We start from the raw sequence: 18,038 nt of genomic DNA on the forward strand, positions 1-18,038 counted from the left end.
TATATATATATATATATATATATATACACATACATATAAAATTAATCAAATAAACTGAAAATATAACAAATTAATTTTTTTAAACTGAAATACACATTAAACAAATCAAATAAACTGAAAGATATAACACATATATTTAATAAGTAATTTTATAAACTAAAATACATATTAAAATTAAGAAGAATAAAAGGGAGGGAAAAAAGAAAACCAACGCCTGCCCTAGCTGTGCTTGTGCAGACGCTGGAGGAGAAAAAGTGAAAAAGAGAAGAGAAGAAGAAGAAGGAAGAAGAAAGAAATAAAGAGCAGAATCTGGAAGGGAACAAGAAGAAGAAAGAAAGAAGAAAGAAAGAAGAAAGAAAAAAATGAGAAGAAGAAAGGAGAAGAAACCTACCTGGAAACCCTAGTTTTGTCGATGAAGAAGAGAGAAGAGGTCTCTGTTTTGTCAAGCAATTACAGAAGCGAGGTTAGGGGTCTGTTTTGTATAATTTACAAACAGACCCAATCTTTTTTTTTTTTTTAAAAAGGGCCCAGCTGCGATTTTTTAAAAGAAGCGATCACTTCACTCGCTTCGTCGCCTCGTCGCCTTGTCGCTTTTTTCACTGAAGCGTGCGCTTCACACGATCGCATCGCCTCAAGCAGTAAAAAGCGATACCCTCTCGCTTCGCATCGCTTCGCGCTTAAAGCGACGAAGCGATCGCTTTTCCAAACACTGGACGGAACACTAAAGGCCTTAGCTTCTGAGAATTAATATTTCCAAAACCAAAACAGAAACATAAGAAGAAAATTATTTCCATGGGTAGACATTAGAATATGACTAGAGGCAGGATAAAGAAAATCGTCGCTATCAGTTTGAAATTCAAAATTTTAACAGGTCTATAGTACCTTTCCAGCAGATTCACTAAGTGTGGCAATTGAAACTGATCTCTATTGTATTAGGAATTGAACTTTTTGCAAAATCGTATGAGCATGTGTGATACTAGAAATTGCTTTTCACACACATCCATTTTTGGCAGTCCTTGTCATTTGTCAAGCTACTTGATGCCGTTCGGTTCTAATTTTTTTCTTCTCTAACTTATGTGAAAGTTATGTAGTGATCTTAGTGACTGAAAGTTGCATGGAACTCCAGAGTTGATTGTCATATAAATGAAACAGACCTCTAGTGATTCGTGTTATACATCTCTGAGGAGGAAACTATGCCTAGAACCGCCTCTAATTTAGAGTCCCAACATATGATGAAATCAGAAAATACCTAGTGACACCCTTGAAAATACATGCGCTTTTATGGTGCTTCTGTACTTCGAAAGAGCACCATATTGTGTCCAGTGATATTAAAGGCCAAAGAAAAAAGAAAAAAAAAAGATTCAAGTTTTGTTGGTGTTTAAAGTTCAAAGCGCAACTAAAGCGTGAACTTTGATGAAAATATTACAAAGGAAGAAATATATGTGTAATTCATGAATCCGGTGCATGAACAGATAGCTATAAACAAAAACAACAATAATATTGAAAAAGGAACTTTTAAAACCCCTCTCACTTAAGTGAAACGCTTATTGTACAATGTCACCCTCTTCAAGATAGAATCCGTGGTCGATGATGCACATGTTTTATCGCCTTGGTGCCTGCACTAAAGAGCCTCTAAGCGAGTGGAGCACCAAGCCTGTCTTGCGCCTAGTTTGAGGAATTTCGCACTCCTCAGCAGCAATACTGGTTGTTTGTCATTTATCTGTTGGATTTTAATCTTTTAAAAATTTTCATAAAGCCTGTCTTGCACCTAGTTTGAAGAATTTAGCACTCTTCAGCAGCAATACTTGGTTGTTCGTCATTTATTTATTGGATTTTACTCTTAGAAATTTCCATGCATTTTATGTTGTTGAATTCTTGATTAAGGCTAGGCTGCTGACATGTGCTAGTGCAGAAAAGATACCTATAGCAAAACAAATTGCACAAGTTATGAAAATTTTAGAATTCATTGGGACTAGAAAAGGGGAAAGGAGAAGAGACAAAACTCTTATTTGAAATTTGTTGGTTAAAAACATTGTACTAGAGAGCTGCTTATATAGGAGTTTTTAATTTTTTTCGTAACATGAAAAAAGAGGGCTTCCTAATTTTTTGGATTCTAAATATTATGACAGTCATTAAGAGTATTTTACTTTATATTTTTTCTTATTATTTTGACTTTCAACATTCCCCTTAAAATCAAGATGGTGAAGCAACTTGAGTTCGCCATTTCTAAGATAAGAAATATTAAAATCGGAATAGTAAACAATCAACAGAAAGAAAATGGTGCTCGAGTCCTTTCCTTGAAATGTCACTAATAATTGTAAATAATAAAAGTGGTTCTTGCAGTTCACCAGACCCTGTGTGAACGCGAGATGCCTTGTGCACCGGGCTGCCCTTTTTAATAGAAGTGGTTCTTGTAGTATCCATAGAAAAGATCTATCCTCAATCATAGAAGAAATGTGTTGTTGCACAAATCTTCCTGATATCATTGAACTAGCTTGAACTGGTGGCCGAGCAACAAGTAAGAGCAGATATGGATTAGATTAATAGGGCTTCCTCTCCATCTATGGTCTTCTAAAGTTTTCAGAGAAGTGGGGGAAATCTGTGGAGGATGGCTAGAGACGGAGGAGGAAACAGAGCTTAAGAACCACCTGAAATGGGCAAGAATTAAAGTGAGAGGGGATGGTTCTCTGATTCCCAAAACAGTGAAAATCGAGGATGATGGTATCATCTTTGAAATTCCGATATGGTGCGAGGCACTGGTGAGGACTTCTGTGGGGGAGAAGGAAGAAGATGAGGTAAGGGACCAGCGGGTAAAAGGGAAGGCTTCAAACCAGTGGGTAAAAGAATTTAACCTAATTAAAGGGGGTGGGCTCGAGGTTTTAATCAGCAAGTGGAGCACGTGGGAACCTCCAGTACGTGTGGCTTTAATAGTGCACGTGACCAAGCACGTGAGGAACCCTCAGCAAATAATAAAAATGCATTGAAAAGGACTTTGGGCCCAGACTCTCTGGCCCAAGTGATTTATGAGGAGAAACAATTTCCTAGGCCCAATCCTAATTACAGAACTGACCCAGTACATGAAGAAATAAGTGCATTAAAATACAACCCAACGGTGAAGGAACAGAACAGTTCGAGAAAAGCAGAGACTAACAGAAACGATAACAGAGAAGAAGAATACGAAGAAGAAGAAGAGAAAGAGAAAAGGGAAGAAGATAATGAAGAAGGAGAGTTCCAAATCATCCCTATGCAAGAGAACGTCAGTGCAGCCTCTACAGAGGAAGATAAGGAGGACAACATCTCAGAAGACAACAACAAAATAATTATGCATGTAGCAGATAACATCGGAACCATGGATTGGGCGATAGAAGATGCTGAACCACTCAACCAACAGAGTTTAGAGGAAGAAACAGACCTGGACTTCGAGGTATCCATTTGGGTTCATCAGAATATTATAAAATTGAGCAAGGAATTTGGGGTAGATTTCAGTAGGTGTGAACGAGAAGCAATGGAGCTATTTATGAAAATAGATAGCAGGAGACAGTCCAGTAGAGGGAAAACAGCAACACAGTCCTTCCAGACACCAAAGAGAAAGGGAGTCAAGGAATTAAAGGCCTTGGAACTAGGGAGTAATTTTAAAAGTAATGGTACTAGAAGCAGAGCGGGGGTCCATATAGATGTCTAATTAATGATTGTAAATATCTTGTCATGGAATGTGAGGGGGTTGAATAGGGTGAGAAAAAGGAGTTTGATTAAAAGTTTGTTACTTGATTGGAAGGCAGGAATAGTGTGTCTACAAGAATCAAAAATAGAGGGGGTTATCAGGGAATTAGGGAGGGAGTTATGGAGCAATAGATGGGTGAGATATGCTCAATTAGAAGCTAGTGGGACAAGAGGGGGAATTATAGTTATGTGGGATGGTAGAGAGTGGGAGGGGGAGGTGGTTGGAATTGGAGCACATTCCATCACTTGTAAACTGTCAGGAATAACTCAGGAGTATACATTCCACATATCAGGAGTGTATGCCCCAAATGATAGAATAAAGAGGGAGGAAGTCTGGTGGGAGTTGGCTGGGGTTAAGAGGTCTATTCGAGGGACCTTGGGTGGTTTGCGGGGATTTCAATACAGTGAGGTTCCCTTCAGAGAAGAGAAACTGTTCCAGAATATCGAGAGCAATGATGGACTTTTCTAGCTTTATTGAAGATTTGGAGCTGGTGGATATCCAATTAGCAGGTGGAGAACACACATGGAGGAAGGGAGATAGACATGTAACAGCAGCCAGATTGGACAGGTTTCTATTCTCAGCTGACTGGAACGAAAATTTCACCAACATAAAGCAACAACTGATGGAGAGAGTGTGTTCAGATCACAATCCTATAATGCTTCAATCAGGCTCCTGGGAACCAGTCAAGGCATATTTCAAGTTCGAGAATTGGTGGATTCAAACTGATGGGTTCATGTGCAAAGTTGAAGAGTGGTGGAAGTCTTTCTCCTGTCGAGGAAGACCAGACTTTATTCTGGCTTATAAACTCAAAGCCTTGAAAGCAAAACTCAAGGAGTGGAGCAAATCAGTTGAGGGCAACCTAGCTGGGCAGAAAGCAAACATTCTTACTCAATTGGCAGATTTGGAGAAGGTACATGAACAAAGAGGTCTAAATGATGAGGAAATTCTATCTAAAACAACACTATCCATGGAACTTGAGGAGATTGCAAATCGAGAGGAAGTAGCTTGGAGGCAGAGATCCAGGGCCTGTGGTTGAAAGAGGGAGATAGAAACACAAAATTCTTCCACAGAACTCTCAAATGCACACAGGAGATACAATCATATTGACAAGCTGATGGTGGAAGGGGAAACTATGCAAGATCCAGAAGATATTAAGTGGGAAATCATCAGATTCTATAAGAATTTATACACTGAAGAAGAAGAATGGAGGCCTTCAGTAACTAGCAGGAACCAGCCAATGATCTCAACAGAGGACAATTCAATGCTACAGAGCCCATTTGAAGAACAGGAAATCTGGGACAGTGTGAGGGCATGTGCAGGTGACAAAGCACCTGGACCTGATGGATTCTCTATGGCATTTTTCAACAAGTGCTGGGAGGTAGTCAAGGATGATGTGATAGCAGCAGTACAGAATTTTCATAGCCAAGGTATTTTTGAAAAAAGCATGAATGCCACTTTTGTGGCATTAATTCCAAAGAAGGCGGGGGCCAAAGAACTAAGAGACTTCAGGCCTATCAGTTTGATAGGAAATATTTACAAGATAATCTCAAAGCTGCTAACGGAGAGACTTAAAAAGGTGATAAACAAACTGGTAGATTCGCAACAAATGGCATTCATCAGGGCAGACAGATCATGGATGCAGTCCTAATAGCTAATGAATGCATTGACACAAGGAAAACAACCAAAGAGCCGGGGATGATATGCAAGCTGGATATCGAGAAAGCATATGATCATCTGAATTGGGAATACCTTCTTAATACTCTAGGAAGGATGGGCTTTGGAGGAAGATGGATTGGTTGGATAAGATACTGTATTTCAACAGTAAGCTTTCAATTATGATCAATGGGGCCCCAGCTGGTTTTTTTCAATCTCAGAGGGGGCTAAGACAAGGGGATCCTCTCTCTCCCTTTCTGTTCATTATTGCTATGGAAGGTCTAAACGACCTTTTAAAGGTAGCTCAAACAAATGAATGGATTAGAGGATTTAAAGTGAGTAGCAGAGCTAATAGCAATATGAGGATTTCACACTTGCAGTATGTTGATGTATCATTACTGCTGTGTGAAGCTGATAGGGAATAGGTAAAGATTTTGAGGGTGATTTTCATTCTTTTTGAAGCAATCTCTGGGCTTCACATTAACTGGCAGAAGAGCTTCATATATCCAGTTAATGAGGTGTCAGAAATCCAAGACTTGGCCAACATTCTGGGAGGGGCAGTAGGGGAGCTCCCAACTGTTTATCTGGGGATGCCTCTGGGTGCAAAAAGCAAGGCAAAAGGCATATGGAATAATGTACTAGAGAAATGTGAGAAGAAATTAGCAAATTGGAAAAATCAATACCTGTCCATTGGGGGAAGACTGACTCTGATCAATTCTGTGCTCGATGCTATGCCTACTTACATGATGTCCTTATTCCCAGCTCCAGTTTATGTAGTAAACAAAATTGATGCTATGAGAAGAAAATTTCTGTGGGAAGGCAACAGTGAAAACAAGAAGTTCCATCTGGTGAAGTGGGAAGATCTGATTTCCAACAAAAGGGCAGGGGGTCTAGGAATAAAGAATTTAAGAGTGCAGAACCAATGCTTAATGATGAAGTGGCTATGGAAACTGGCGGTAGAGGATCAAACTTTGTGGATAGAGGTTATTAGGGAGAAATACGGAAATGAAGGCAATTGGACAACCAAATCAGTGAGAAGCCCATATGGTGTCAGCTTGTGGAGATCAATTAGAAACCTTTGGCCAAAAGTGATTAACAAATCAAAGTTCAAAGTAGGAAGTGGAAGTAAAGTGTCTTTATGGAATGACAACTGGTTAGGACAAGGAACCCTGAAAGGTCTCTTCCCTGACATTCATGAAATAAATCAGCAACAACAAGCAGTTTTAGCAGAGGTTTGGACTGCCCAGGGATGGAATCTCACTTTTAGGAGAATGCTGAACGATTGGGAGATTGACAGATTGACCGAGTGCTATAGGGTCTTGGAACAGTTCTCTGGAACCAATACAAACCAAGACCTTATCATGTGACAAGGGAATGGGCAAGGAAAGTTCTCAGTTAGGAGTGCGTACAAAGAATACAACCTTGCAAACAATCAAATCGGATGTTGGCCATGGAAGATGATATGGAAAGTCAAAATTCCATATAAGGTCGCTTGCTTCACATGGTTATTGGCAAAAGGTCCAGTCCTAACACAAGATAACTTAACAAAAAGAGGATTTCAACTGTGCTCTAGGTGTTACTTATGTGGGGAGTAGGCAGAGACAATCAACCATCTTTTTTTGCATTGCAAGTTCACTATTCAGATATGGAGGATCTTCATTAGTCTAAGGGTAATCCCATGGGTAATGCCGGGAAGAATCCTTGATATTCTAACTAGCTGGAATAAAGAGGGATTTCTTTCGAGAGATAAAGAGAGATGGAGAATTGTCCCAACTTGTATTTGGTGGTCAGTATGGGAAGAGAGAAACCAAAGATGCTTTGAAGGAAAGTGCAACAGCGTCCAGAAGATAAAGATGAAATGTCTAGCTCTGTTTTATTTTTGGTGTAAAGGAAAACTTTTGGAGGATCATGAATCCATCTTAGATGCCCTAGGCTCATTGTAAGAAGAACTAGGGGGAATAGTGTCCTTTTTTGTGTGTAGTTTTGTATGGACACTCAACACTGTAATTATGGGTGACTTCACATTTTCAGTGAAGTCTTTATATTAATATACAAATTGTTACCCTCTCAAAAAAAAAAAAAAGTCAGCAGAACAGTGATCTGAAAAGTTTCTGGAGAAGTTGTAGGAATAGTGACCGTAACAAGTGGTGCAGTCAGAATATCTACCAGAAAGAGGTGCAGTGTTGTTGGAATTTGGAATTGCCACCTGAAAGAGGTGCTGCATCGCTGGAACAGCAGCCAGAATACGATATTTTTAGTGAATCTCTTTACTCTCAATAATAACATGATCATCTAGAATATTTTACACAATATTCTTAATCTTTCATTACATTATTAGTTCGGAATATTTTGTTTTGGATATTGATCCAATAACTTGGAGTTCAAGGAGTTTAATAATGTTGAGAAAAAAGGAGCTTAATAATGACATCTGGCACTTAAAACTAAATTATTCAAGTCATTGTCCAATTCATCATGTTTGATTTGTGAAAATGAGTTACAAAATGGCTTTTCTCGTTTATTCCAGTTGATTGAAAAAGCAAGAGAATATCTTGGGCTCTCTGATCTGGAGAAACATACTGAAGGTGGTGGTGTATTGGAAGTTCGTATTGGAGATGTATTTTCTCCATCTGTTACTATTCCTGGAGGTTATGCAGGTATATCACTGCCTTAATCAAACAGAAGAATTTCAGAATGTAACCCCTAGACAACCTTTTAATTGCTTTATGATGGAAGGGAAGTTCTTATCCTCCAGTAAATGATTGTTCTTCCAGCTGGTTCCTGCAGTTGAAGCGTTTGAAATAATTTTCTTCCGGGGAAGCCCCATCCCTGATTTATCATACTTTTTAACTTGTTTTGCCACGCATAAGAAGTGAGCTTTCGAAATATTGACATTGAAACATTCTAGGTTTGACTTCTATCCAGTGTTTACTTAATTCTCCAAAATGATAATTTCAGGTATAATAGTTGATTTGTTTTCTGATGGAAAGGTTTTGCCCCAACTGCAAGAGGTATGCTCAAGTGCACAATTTTGATAGTCATGCACTTTGTAGTAATGCTATCTTTACAGTACAATGCTTGCTTATCTTCTCATAAACTAATGTTGTTGATAATTGTATCTCTTTTTTGGAATAATCTCACGTTGATTTTCTTTTTGGCTGCTAATAGAGTTGATGTTTGAGTCAATCCTTTGGCACCCAATTGGGAGTGTGGTTTCTGGATAAGTACTTTTTCTAGTATTTAGAGAAGTGCTTTATAAATTCTATAGTAGCATTTCGTTGTACCATTATTTTACAAAGTACTTTGTGTTTAATATACAAATTAACCATTTAATTTTCTATCGGAAACAGCCTCTTTGCCCTATCGGGTAGAGGTAAGGTCTGCGTACACATTACCCTCCCCAGACCCCACCTGGTGGGATTTTACTGGGTAGTTGTTGTTGTTGTTGTATACAAATTAACCATTTAAATATTCATTTTGATTTGTCCGGTACCTGTGTCGTTGAGATAGCAGGTGCCCGGTGAAATAGTCGAGGTGCGCACAAGCTGGCCTCAGCACCACATTATAAAAAAATAAAAAATCGCTTTGATTTGTAGTGGGGCAAATTGTCAAATAGTACCTAAATATTAACCAACAGAAGTTTCATCAGCTCCAAATTTGAGCATTTGCCGTACTCGTTTGTTGAAAGCTCTACTAGTGATATACACTTTCAACATTTACCAAACACTAGACAAAGGTTCATTTCATGTTGAAAGTGCTAATTTCTCAAGTGCACCCCCAGTGCGACCAGATTGAGTGTGACCTGCAGATCTACTCTCATTTTAATTGAAGTATTAAGTTGCTGGTACTCTTAATTCACCTGTGTGCGCTTTTTTGATTCATAAAATTCACCCTTGTGCATCTATTGCTGTCTGTTTCCTGGTGGTAGATTTCTAGGATCTAATGCATTTGTTTCGGCTTTCCTTGACAGGTCACAACTTGGTTGGAGATGAATAAGGTGTTGATGCCCAATGGTCGGCTCATGGTGAATTGTGGTGCTGCTACCAAAGAATGGTCTAATACTTCTTCTGAAATGATCCAACCAGAAATTTCCGAAAAGGATGATCCTAGGGAACTAAACGCAACTATCAACGCATTATGCAAGGCATTTCCTGGGCAGGTAGGGTAATTGAATTCCATTTATCTTCCTTAAAGCAGGACGCACATGAAGGCGTGAAGCTTCATCGAGTTATAGGAGCATCTGGAAGGACCAAAGTTTGTAGCTCTTTATTTCTCAGTAAAAGCAGTATAAATTTTTGTGGCCGCTCTTGGTTTACTAGCTGCCTTTTTGTCATTCTTCTTTTAAAAGGTTACCTAGGGTTATGCAACTATGAAAGCAATACTTTTAATCCAGTGAATCATGGAGGCTTTTGGAAATTAATCTCAGCCATTTATAATTCAAAAGTGCCTTTATCAAGATATGCAATTTGATAGAGAAATCATGTTAGTAATTATGACATACTCTATGTCCTATTTATTTTTTTAGTAATTAAAACATTTTGGTTCACTCGAAAGAAATCAGTAGTGGTAGATGAAAGTTGAGCGAGTTTGTGAAAATAGTATGGTACATATAATTTTCAGAAATTCATCAACAACAACAACAAACCCAGTATTCCCACAAGTGGGGTCTGGGGAGGATGGTGTGTACGCAGACCTTACCCCTACCTAGTGAAGGTAGAGAGGTTGTTTCCAATAGACCCTCGGCTTTGAAAGAGAATTTTCAGAAATTCATCAAACAGCACAAACAATATGGGAGTTTGGTCTTGACCAACTGTTACCATTATCTGTGCACCAGATAGATGGTTTCAGGCACCAAACCCCTGTATCTTTGGTCACGGCACCAGTTCCATCATAATTAACAATGATCACTTGAAACAGCTGTACTGTCTTGAAAAGTTGTCCATCTTTTAGAAGGAATTCTTGACTTTTCAAGTTGATCAAGGTATACCGTATATGGATGCAATGTAATGGTGTACTCTGTAAATGTGTGATAAATGTCTAGAAATGTGCAATTGCGTGGTGCGATATTGCTGGGAATGAGCTTAGGAAAAGGCAGGACTGGTGATTCTGTTTAGTTTATGATAGCTTGCGATAGCTTGGCATGAAACCGTTCAGAGGGTTTCAGTGACATTACAATTTCATGGCATATAAATTTTGTTATTTGCTGTGTGCAGTCTGTGCACATTAAGAATATTCTGGTCTTTTGAAAGCCACTATGCATTTTGCTCTCTGCCTTTACCTGCTATGACTAATAGTTTATTATCTGAAATGGCAGGTAAGCTGGAAAAAGTTGCCAAAGAGAGCAGGAGAAAATTTTCTTGCGCTGACAGGACCATTACCAGATTTGGCTATTTGGTCTGCTCGTTTCCCGGATCAATTAAGCTCAAGTGTCAAAGAATGGAGAAGTTGCATGGCTTCGTGATTTTTGAGAATGGAACTTGATTAAGCTGTCCTTCGTGCCAATAGAAAAGGTCCTTTGCAGCCCCCCGCCCCATTCCCAATTTTTAGCTAGATTCCAAATTTCCAGTAGGTGGGCTGTTTTAACAAATACTATATGTCTTCCCGTATAGGAGATCTTCCTTTCCAGGTTTTTATTTTCGTGTAAGTGATTGTTTTATCAGAAGGAAAGCAAAGGGATGCAACCTGTATATATTGGCCCACAGGCAACCATCAGACACTGCCTAGTCACCCTTAATCCCTCTGTGAGTAGCCTGTTTCTATCTTGATTTGCAGTCCAATCTCTTCAGCTCTCCTTTATGTGTATTAGTATTACGTGATGATTATTACTGAGTGTCTCAACTCTGCTAAAGTTAGGATATACTTTGATTTGTGACTACGCCATTACCAATCGTGGAACCAGGTGTTGATCACTCTTGGTAGGCTTCAATCATATAGTTATCTTTATCAAAGTTTGTGATGGTTTAAAACATGAATTGTGCATGCTTAATCCATAGGCAGGCGGTTTTGAAAAATAATTCCGGCAAGATCATTGTTTTTTTCAATTTGGCGGAGAAGAAACTAATGTCTCCTGAAGTATAGTTGCAGAAGCGTGTGACAACTCATCTAAAAGTTTAACCTGTTTTAGAGAGAGCATACTTTTATTTACTTAATTATATCACTGTTGAATTGGATTCACACTTATGTGGAGTGCATAATTTTGATATGACTGAGAGTTTATAATGTGATGACTGCTAATATAAGCATTTTGATGCTTAAACATTATGACAAGATCATAAACAAGTAGCAGCTCAAAAAGCTTCTTATTACCATCACACAGAATTATAACGTAGCAAAGTTTCACGCACAGCAAACCATAAAAAAAGGAAAAAAGGTCGCAGACCACAAGCGAATATCCCCCCTTCCTCAAGTCATCCACACATAGCGAATGAGGAGAAAGAGTACCAAATGCAACTGTAAATTGTTTTTGGTAGTGAGACTGGAAGTCACATTTTCCGAGTCCTCCACCTTTATTTTCAAGCACGCAATAGTATAATAAGATAAGCTATTAGAAGTTGGAACAACACCCTTCCTTCAGCAGGCTAGCGGCGGAAGCTCCTAACCTGGCGTGGTGTCTCAGTACTGTCATCTCCTCGAAGTTTGACGAGCGTATAAACAGCTGCCCCTGCAAGAGCCCCCAGAGTTGGAGCCACTATGTATATCCACAATGACTTGTAATTTCCTGCTGCAACGGCTGGCCCCAAAGTTCTTACTGGATTCATGGAAGCACCGCTTGATGGCCTGCTTATTCCAACATTTCAAAAACTCAAAAAAAGAGTTACTGGATCTGCTTTGGCGAAGTCTAAGTTATAGTCGTAGCTGAGAATTCTTTTCTCACTTTGCTAGGCATGAAAGCACAATTGGGGTGGAGCATTTAGCTCTCTACTTCTGTTTACTTCTTTGCGGTTGGTTTTGTGCAACATTTTTGTAATTGAAGAAAGGGCATCAGAATGAAGTTTCTTCCCTAATGCAAGAGCTGATACGGTAACACCCGAAGGTTTGTTTGGTAGCTAACCCATATATTAGTACTAACACTATTGTAGAATTTTCGGATTCTGGGAGGAAAAGATTTAGTAGATAGATTTAAGTAAACTGTAAAAGCTAAGCTAGCGTTTGGACATAGATTTGATTGAAACTTGAAAAAATGAGTTTTTGAAGATGAGATGGAAAATAGTTTTTAAAAGTTGAATTATGTTCGGACATACATTTTATTGAAAAGAATTTGAAGTTGTGTGAGTAGAAAACTTCAAAAACTACCCTAGAGCTGTTCTTGGGTTAAAATCTTTAAACAAGCAGATATTTGAAAACAAATTTTGAAAAAAAGCTCCCAAATTTTATGGCCAAACGGGAGCTAAATACTTGGGTGTTGTGTGTATGATCCAGGATTCCATACCAGTACCTTGGGGGCTAAAAGATGGCATCTTATTTTAAGGAGGAGGATGAAACAGAAGCAAGTCCATGTGAGGCACTATTTTAGCTAGGGAAGGAAATGGTGTTGCAGATGCTTTGGCCAATTTGGAGGAAATTTGCAAGTCCCACTTGCAACTAAACTGTATTATACAGTCCAGAACCTTCCTAGAGAAGATAATGGTCCCCTCATGATGGATAAGTTGCAGCTCCCTACATTTTGAACTAGGCAGGTCAAGGAAAGGGTTGTACATAATTTATTGTAAGTTGATCATATTACATCTGTAGTATTTTGGAGAAATCCTACTTATGCATATTTTGGTCTTCAAGTGTACGTGGCCCTTGATAGGAGGATGTGGAGGTCGAGAATTAGGGTAGAAAGTTAGCAGGTAGTTTGAGCGTATTTCTGTTCTGTACCGGAGTACTAGGGTTAGTCTGGTAGTGTCTTGTTCTTAGATTGCTCGTATTACATATGATGTTGTCCTACTATCTTCTGCTTCGGTTTCCTAGTATCTTGTTGTTATCACTGCTTGTTGCTATTGATTCCTTCCATCTATTTTTCTGGCTCTTAGATTGTTGTTATTATCTTTCTGGCATTTGTTGTTGATATAGCTTGTTTCTATTGTTTCTTTTCATTTTTTTTTTGAGGTGAGGATCTATCGAAAACAGCTTCTCTACCTTTCCGGGATAGGGATAAGGTCTGCTAGACCCAACTTGTGAAATTTTACTGGATTTGTTGTTGTTGTTGCAACTCCTAGTGAGCATGTTAGGAATAGGAGTTGACACAGTTTGATTACAGAAGGCAATACTTTAATCTCTAAGTTGGAATCTAAGACAATTTCTAAGTTAGTTGGCCATATTTTTTACATAATTCAGCCTGTCCAATTGATGACAGTCAGGATTTGAGGAGGTAAGTTGGCATTCCTCCTCCTTAATATTTCACTTTTGGTTATTAAGCAACTAAAGCAAGATTACATTAAAAAAAAAAAAGTATAGTAGTAAATAAAAAACACTTGGGTATTGAGATATTTACTTACCCCGCCACTAGAATATTGAGCATGACTGTAGCTCCAACTGCAATGCCCGCCAACTCTCCCACCTATTGAATATTAAGATTAGTATCATCAGGGAAAAGAAAAATAAAGGAATACGTCGTTATTGGCATAGGAAGAGGAAGGAAAGAAGAAAAAACAAAAAGTTCATGCCATCTTGCCAAGTATAGTTTTTCTCGACTAGATCATGGAAGTAATTATCAGAGCTGTCTTTGTCCGATGGATTCTAGGTATCTATTTTTTAATAAAATTTGTGTGTGAACCTCTAAATTGAACTCAAAGGAGGTAACAGATCTTTCTAGATTTCGATCATGTAATTGAATCAATATCAATGATAAATTTTGCCTAGGGTAAATTATAACACCTACTTCTCGCTTGATCGAAGGGGAGCCTTGGAGCAACGGTAAAGTTGTCTCCGTGTGACCTATAGGTCACGGGTTCAAGCCATGGAAGCAGCCACTAATGCTTGCATTAGGGTAGGCTGTCTACATCCCTTCCACGGACCCTGCGCGAACACGGGATACCTTGAGCACCGGGCTGCCCTTCTCGCTTGATCCTCTTCAATAAACTAGACTATAGTCTAACATGTATGTAAAAAGAGAACTATGTTAACATGCTACGTCTATGCTATGTATGATTAATGCTCCCAAGAGTGAAAGAAGCCAAGTTAAGTCGGTCCATACCGCGCGGGTGTCGGTAGCAACAGCAGTGACAACAAAAAGGAGATTGAATGTGATGAGGAATTCAAGAGCAAAAGCCTGGCCAGTGTTTACGGAAGGAACAGTAACGCCACCAGACATGAAAGGATGAAAAACACCCTTGAGAGCAAAAGAAGCACAAACGGATGCTGAAACCTGCGCTGCAACATAGGCCGGCACTTGAACCCAGGGAAAGTGACGAAGTGCTGCAAATGCGATGGTGAGCGACGGATTAAGATGCGCTCCAGAAATATGGCCCGTCGACAGAATCACGATCATGACGGCCAGCCCAGCGCAAGCTGCATTTCCGATTAGAGATTCTACTCCGTTGTATTTTTGGTTCACTATTGGCCCGGCTGTTGCAGCAAATATAAGGATAAATGTTCCCACGAACTCTGCTCCCAGCTGTATCACCACAGACGTTTTTAAACTTTAGGAGACAATTAGTTCTATAAATGCAACAAAATAACAATGAAGGAGTTCTATTTCAGAAGTCAGAACTTGCAAGTTGAACTACTAAAACAGTGACCATAGGTTTGTAATCTATTGGCACCACAAAAACTTGCTAAATTTTAGAATTCAGATTGAAATTTCCATTTTCTTGAGAAGAATCTTGCATGCTCTCAATATAAAAATGAAAATAAAAAGGGAAAAGAACGGACACATGAAAGCATGTTTTAGAAGAATGTGCTGTAAATCAAATTCCGAGTTATGACTTTGACTGAATAAAGTAAATTTTTCACTTAAAGATTGCAGCACATTTTGTAGGGGGGAAATCAGAAATAGACTGATAAATGAAAAAGTCGTAGTTTCAAAATTAATCGAAATTTAGCTATTTTTTCATATAAAGATAAAATTTGAACGACAACATCCTTAAAATCCGAAAAAACGAGTTTGGTATGCATTTTTGAATGTAACAAAAGGATATTAATTAATCGGAGTTTAATAAATTTATCTGGTGACATAATCATGCTTGTAATGGTTTATTAAGTACCCATATGAACTACCTAACCCCCAATTTGTCTGACTAAACTTGATTATTAGCCAGGTACTCTAAGTGGACCAAAAATTAAATTAATGAAAATCTAAAAGCATAGGCAAAAAAAATAATAATCAATATCACCAGAATTGATCTTAAATGCAAATATATGAAAGTAGAGTATATATGACAACATTTTAGCAATCGAGATACTGGCAAAAGCTGGTCCAATTGACACAATCTAGCTAGTTATCGCAACCATTGGACCTTGACATATGAAATGTCCAACGCAAATTAATTGCGTGAATAGATAGTCATTTTCAAAAAAATTATTTAGAGATTAGTAAATACTTATTTTATCGTAAAATTTTAAATTAAAAATTTTAACTTTCAGTTAGGATATTTTTGAGAGTGTGTACCTTGCGGGTGAGGGAGACATCTGGTGCGGGGAAGTCGGAGAGACACGTGTGAGGAGTGCCCCATGTTGGAGCATCCAAAGGCAAGCACTTGCATCGGGGCATTGACTTTCGATCATAATTAGACCCCATTGAGTCCACTCGAATCGACGAGAACAGCGGCGTTGGTGTCCCCGGCGTTGCCGGCGCCGATACTGGTGATTCAAATTCCGGCATCTCCGATCCTTTTCCTTTCTTTTTTTTTTTTTTTTTTTTAAAAGAGAAATGAACTAGGTTTCTTTCAATGGAGAAATATTACATGATTTTTTGGCTTTTTTAAATGTTCAGCTACACGATATTCAGTTTAACAGCCAGATCGCTTTGATCCTCAGAATAATCAGAATCCGGCAGGAAACATAACAAATGGAAACAATTTTTTTTTTTGATTTTTTTGGTGGGAAGGAGAAGCTAGGAGAAATAAAGTTACATGCTTTAGAGGTTTTTATAATTGTGCCACTAAGGAATACAAGAACTGAAGCTATCCAGCTTAATTAACTATGCACTAATTAAGATGATGGCGAAACCTTGAGCATAAATAGGATCTGAATTACAGTACAGAACAGCAAACCAGTACGATGACTAACTCAGACTGCTTAATGAATGAATTGAAGAGGATCCAACTTTGACGAATAACAAACAAAAAAGATGAAGAAGAAGAAGAAGAAGAAATAGATTAACGAAACAGTGGAAACAAGAAACAGAAATGAATTTAGGCAAGGACGGGCAGTGGGCTATATGTTTTGGGTAATGGCATATGTAATCCACAGCATTATTATATACACACACTGCTTAGCTATAAAGTAAATAAATTACTCCTAGAATAGTAAAAGGAAGCCGACAATCTTATGAGAGAGACAAGATGAGAGAGAGAGAGAAAAGTCAATGCTTACATTGCTAAACTGACATGGCATTATGATAAATAAGTATAACAGCACGTATTAATAGTCTGTTTGGCCAAGATTCTAAAATCAGCTTATTTTGAGAAGTGTTTTTCTCAAAAGTATTTTTAGTAAAGTGATTTTGGTGAGAAGCAGTTTGTGTTTGGCTATTTTTTTGAAAAATACTTTTGAACAGTAATTAGTGTTTGGCCAAGCTTTTGAAAATTGCTTCTAAGTGTATTTTTCTCAAAAGAGCTTCTCATAAAAGTGCTTTTGAAGAGAAGCTACTTTTTTCTGCTTCTCAAAAACTGTTTCTGCTTCTCCTCAAAAGCACTTTTTTCCTTCCAAAANTTATTATTATTATTATTATTATTATTATTATTATTATTATTATTATTATTATTATTATTATTATTATTATTATTATTATTATTATTATTATTATTATTATTATTATTATTATTATTATTATTATTATTATTATTATTATTATTATTATTATTATTATTATTATTATTATTATTGCACAATACTTTCTCTCCTTCAGAGGCGGCTCATCTCTATGTGTGGCCTAAAGCGAAAATTTAAAAAGAGGCCTCAAAAGACATTCGAGGTTAAGAAATGCTTTTTCATATCTAATCCTTTGATAATTTCATTAGCTTAAGATTGAAAAATTATCTAAAAAGCACTTAAAATGAAAGAAGATTCTACAAAATCATAATTATAAACAAAATTGAATCAAGTAGAAGTGCGTTAGACAAATTAAGAAGTTGAGTTCATCCACCATGCGTGAGGTAACAAAAAAGAATAATAAAAAATAGGAAGTAAATACATAATAATCTACAGTTATTAGTATAAACTTTAAAAATTGACAACAAATGATTAAAACTAATTTATTTATCACTAATAATAAATACATAATTATTTATACTATATATAATTTAAGTAAATTTGGGGCCTTAATTTTTTGGAGGCCTAAAGCCACACTGGCTTTAGGGTTGAGCCGCCACTGCTCTCCTTGTTCGATTATACGAACTACTACTACTACTACTAGTAGAACAGATGAGATATGGTGTACCAACAGTTAGGGGTCATTTGGTTTGAAGATAAGTTTTGCTAGGATAAATTATACTGGGATTATTTTTTATTGGCCATTTGATAT

General features: G+C 37.7%; 2 protein-coding genes across 4 annotated transcripts in view; one reads left to right on the top strand and one right to left on the bottom strand.

Moving 5' to 3' along the window:
- LOC109211555 overlaps positions 1 to 13,370 on the top strand; it is a 15,732-nt gene extending 2,362 nt beyond the window's left edge. The window contains exons 5-9 of one of the 3 annotated variants that reach the window (XR_002065742.1): positions 7,899 to 8,028; positions 8,330 to 8,382; positions 9,342 to 9,530; positions 10,686 to 11,112; positions 12,791 to 13,370. Coding sequence is in view for 2 of the 3 variants with exons in the window: in XM_019375097.1 (XP_019230642.1) it covers positions 7,899 to 8,028; positions 8,330 to 8,382; positions 9,342 to 9,530; positions 10,686 to 10,832 (519 nt within the window). In the remaining variant the exon portion in view is untranslated. Of the gene's footprint in view, positions 1 to 7,898; positions 8,029 to 8,329; positions 8,383 to 9,341; positions 9,531 to 10,685; positions 11,252 to 12,790 lie in introns of those variants that run through there. The other 2 variants (XM_019375097.1, XM_019375096.1) reach the window with 2 other exon arrangements.
- LOC109211556 (probable aquaporin NIP5-1) lies at positions 11,639 to 16,766 on the bottom strand. Its single transcript, XM_019375098.1, has 4 exons — positions 15,963 to 16,766; positions 14,550 to 14,969; positions 13,852 to 13,913; positions 11,639 to 12,148 (listed from the first exon to the last, which is right to left on the bottom strand). Exons 1-4 carry the CDS (start codon positions 16,173 to 16,175, stop codon positions 11,950 to 11,952), a joined length of 894 nt encoding a protein of 297 aa, XP_019230643.1. The 5' UTR covers positions 16,176 to 16,766; the 3' UTR covers positions 11,639 to 11,949.
- Positions 16,767 to 18,038: the final 1,272 nt, after the last annotated feature.

Source organism: Nicotiana attenuata, unplaced genomic scaffold (genome assembly GCF_001879085.1).
Source record: "Nicotiana attenuata strain UT unplaced genomic scaffold, NIATTr2, whole genome shotgun sequence".
Taxonomy (NCBI): Eukaryota; Viridiplantae; Streptophyta; class Magnoliopsida; order Solanales; family Solanaceae; genus Nicotiana; species Nicotiana attenuata.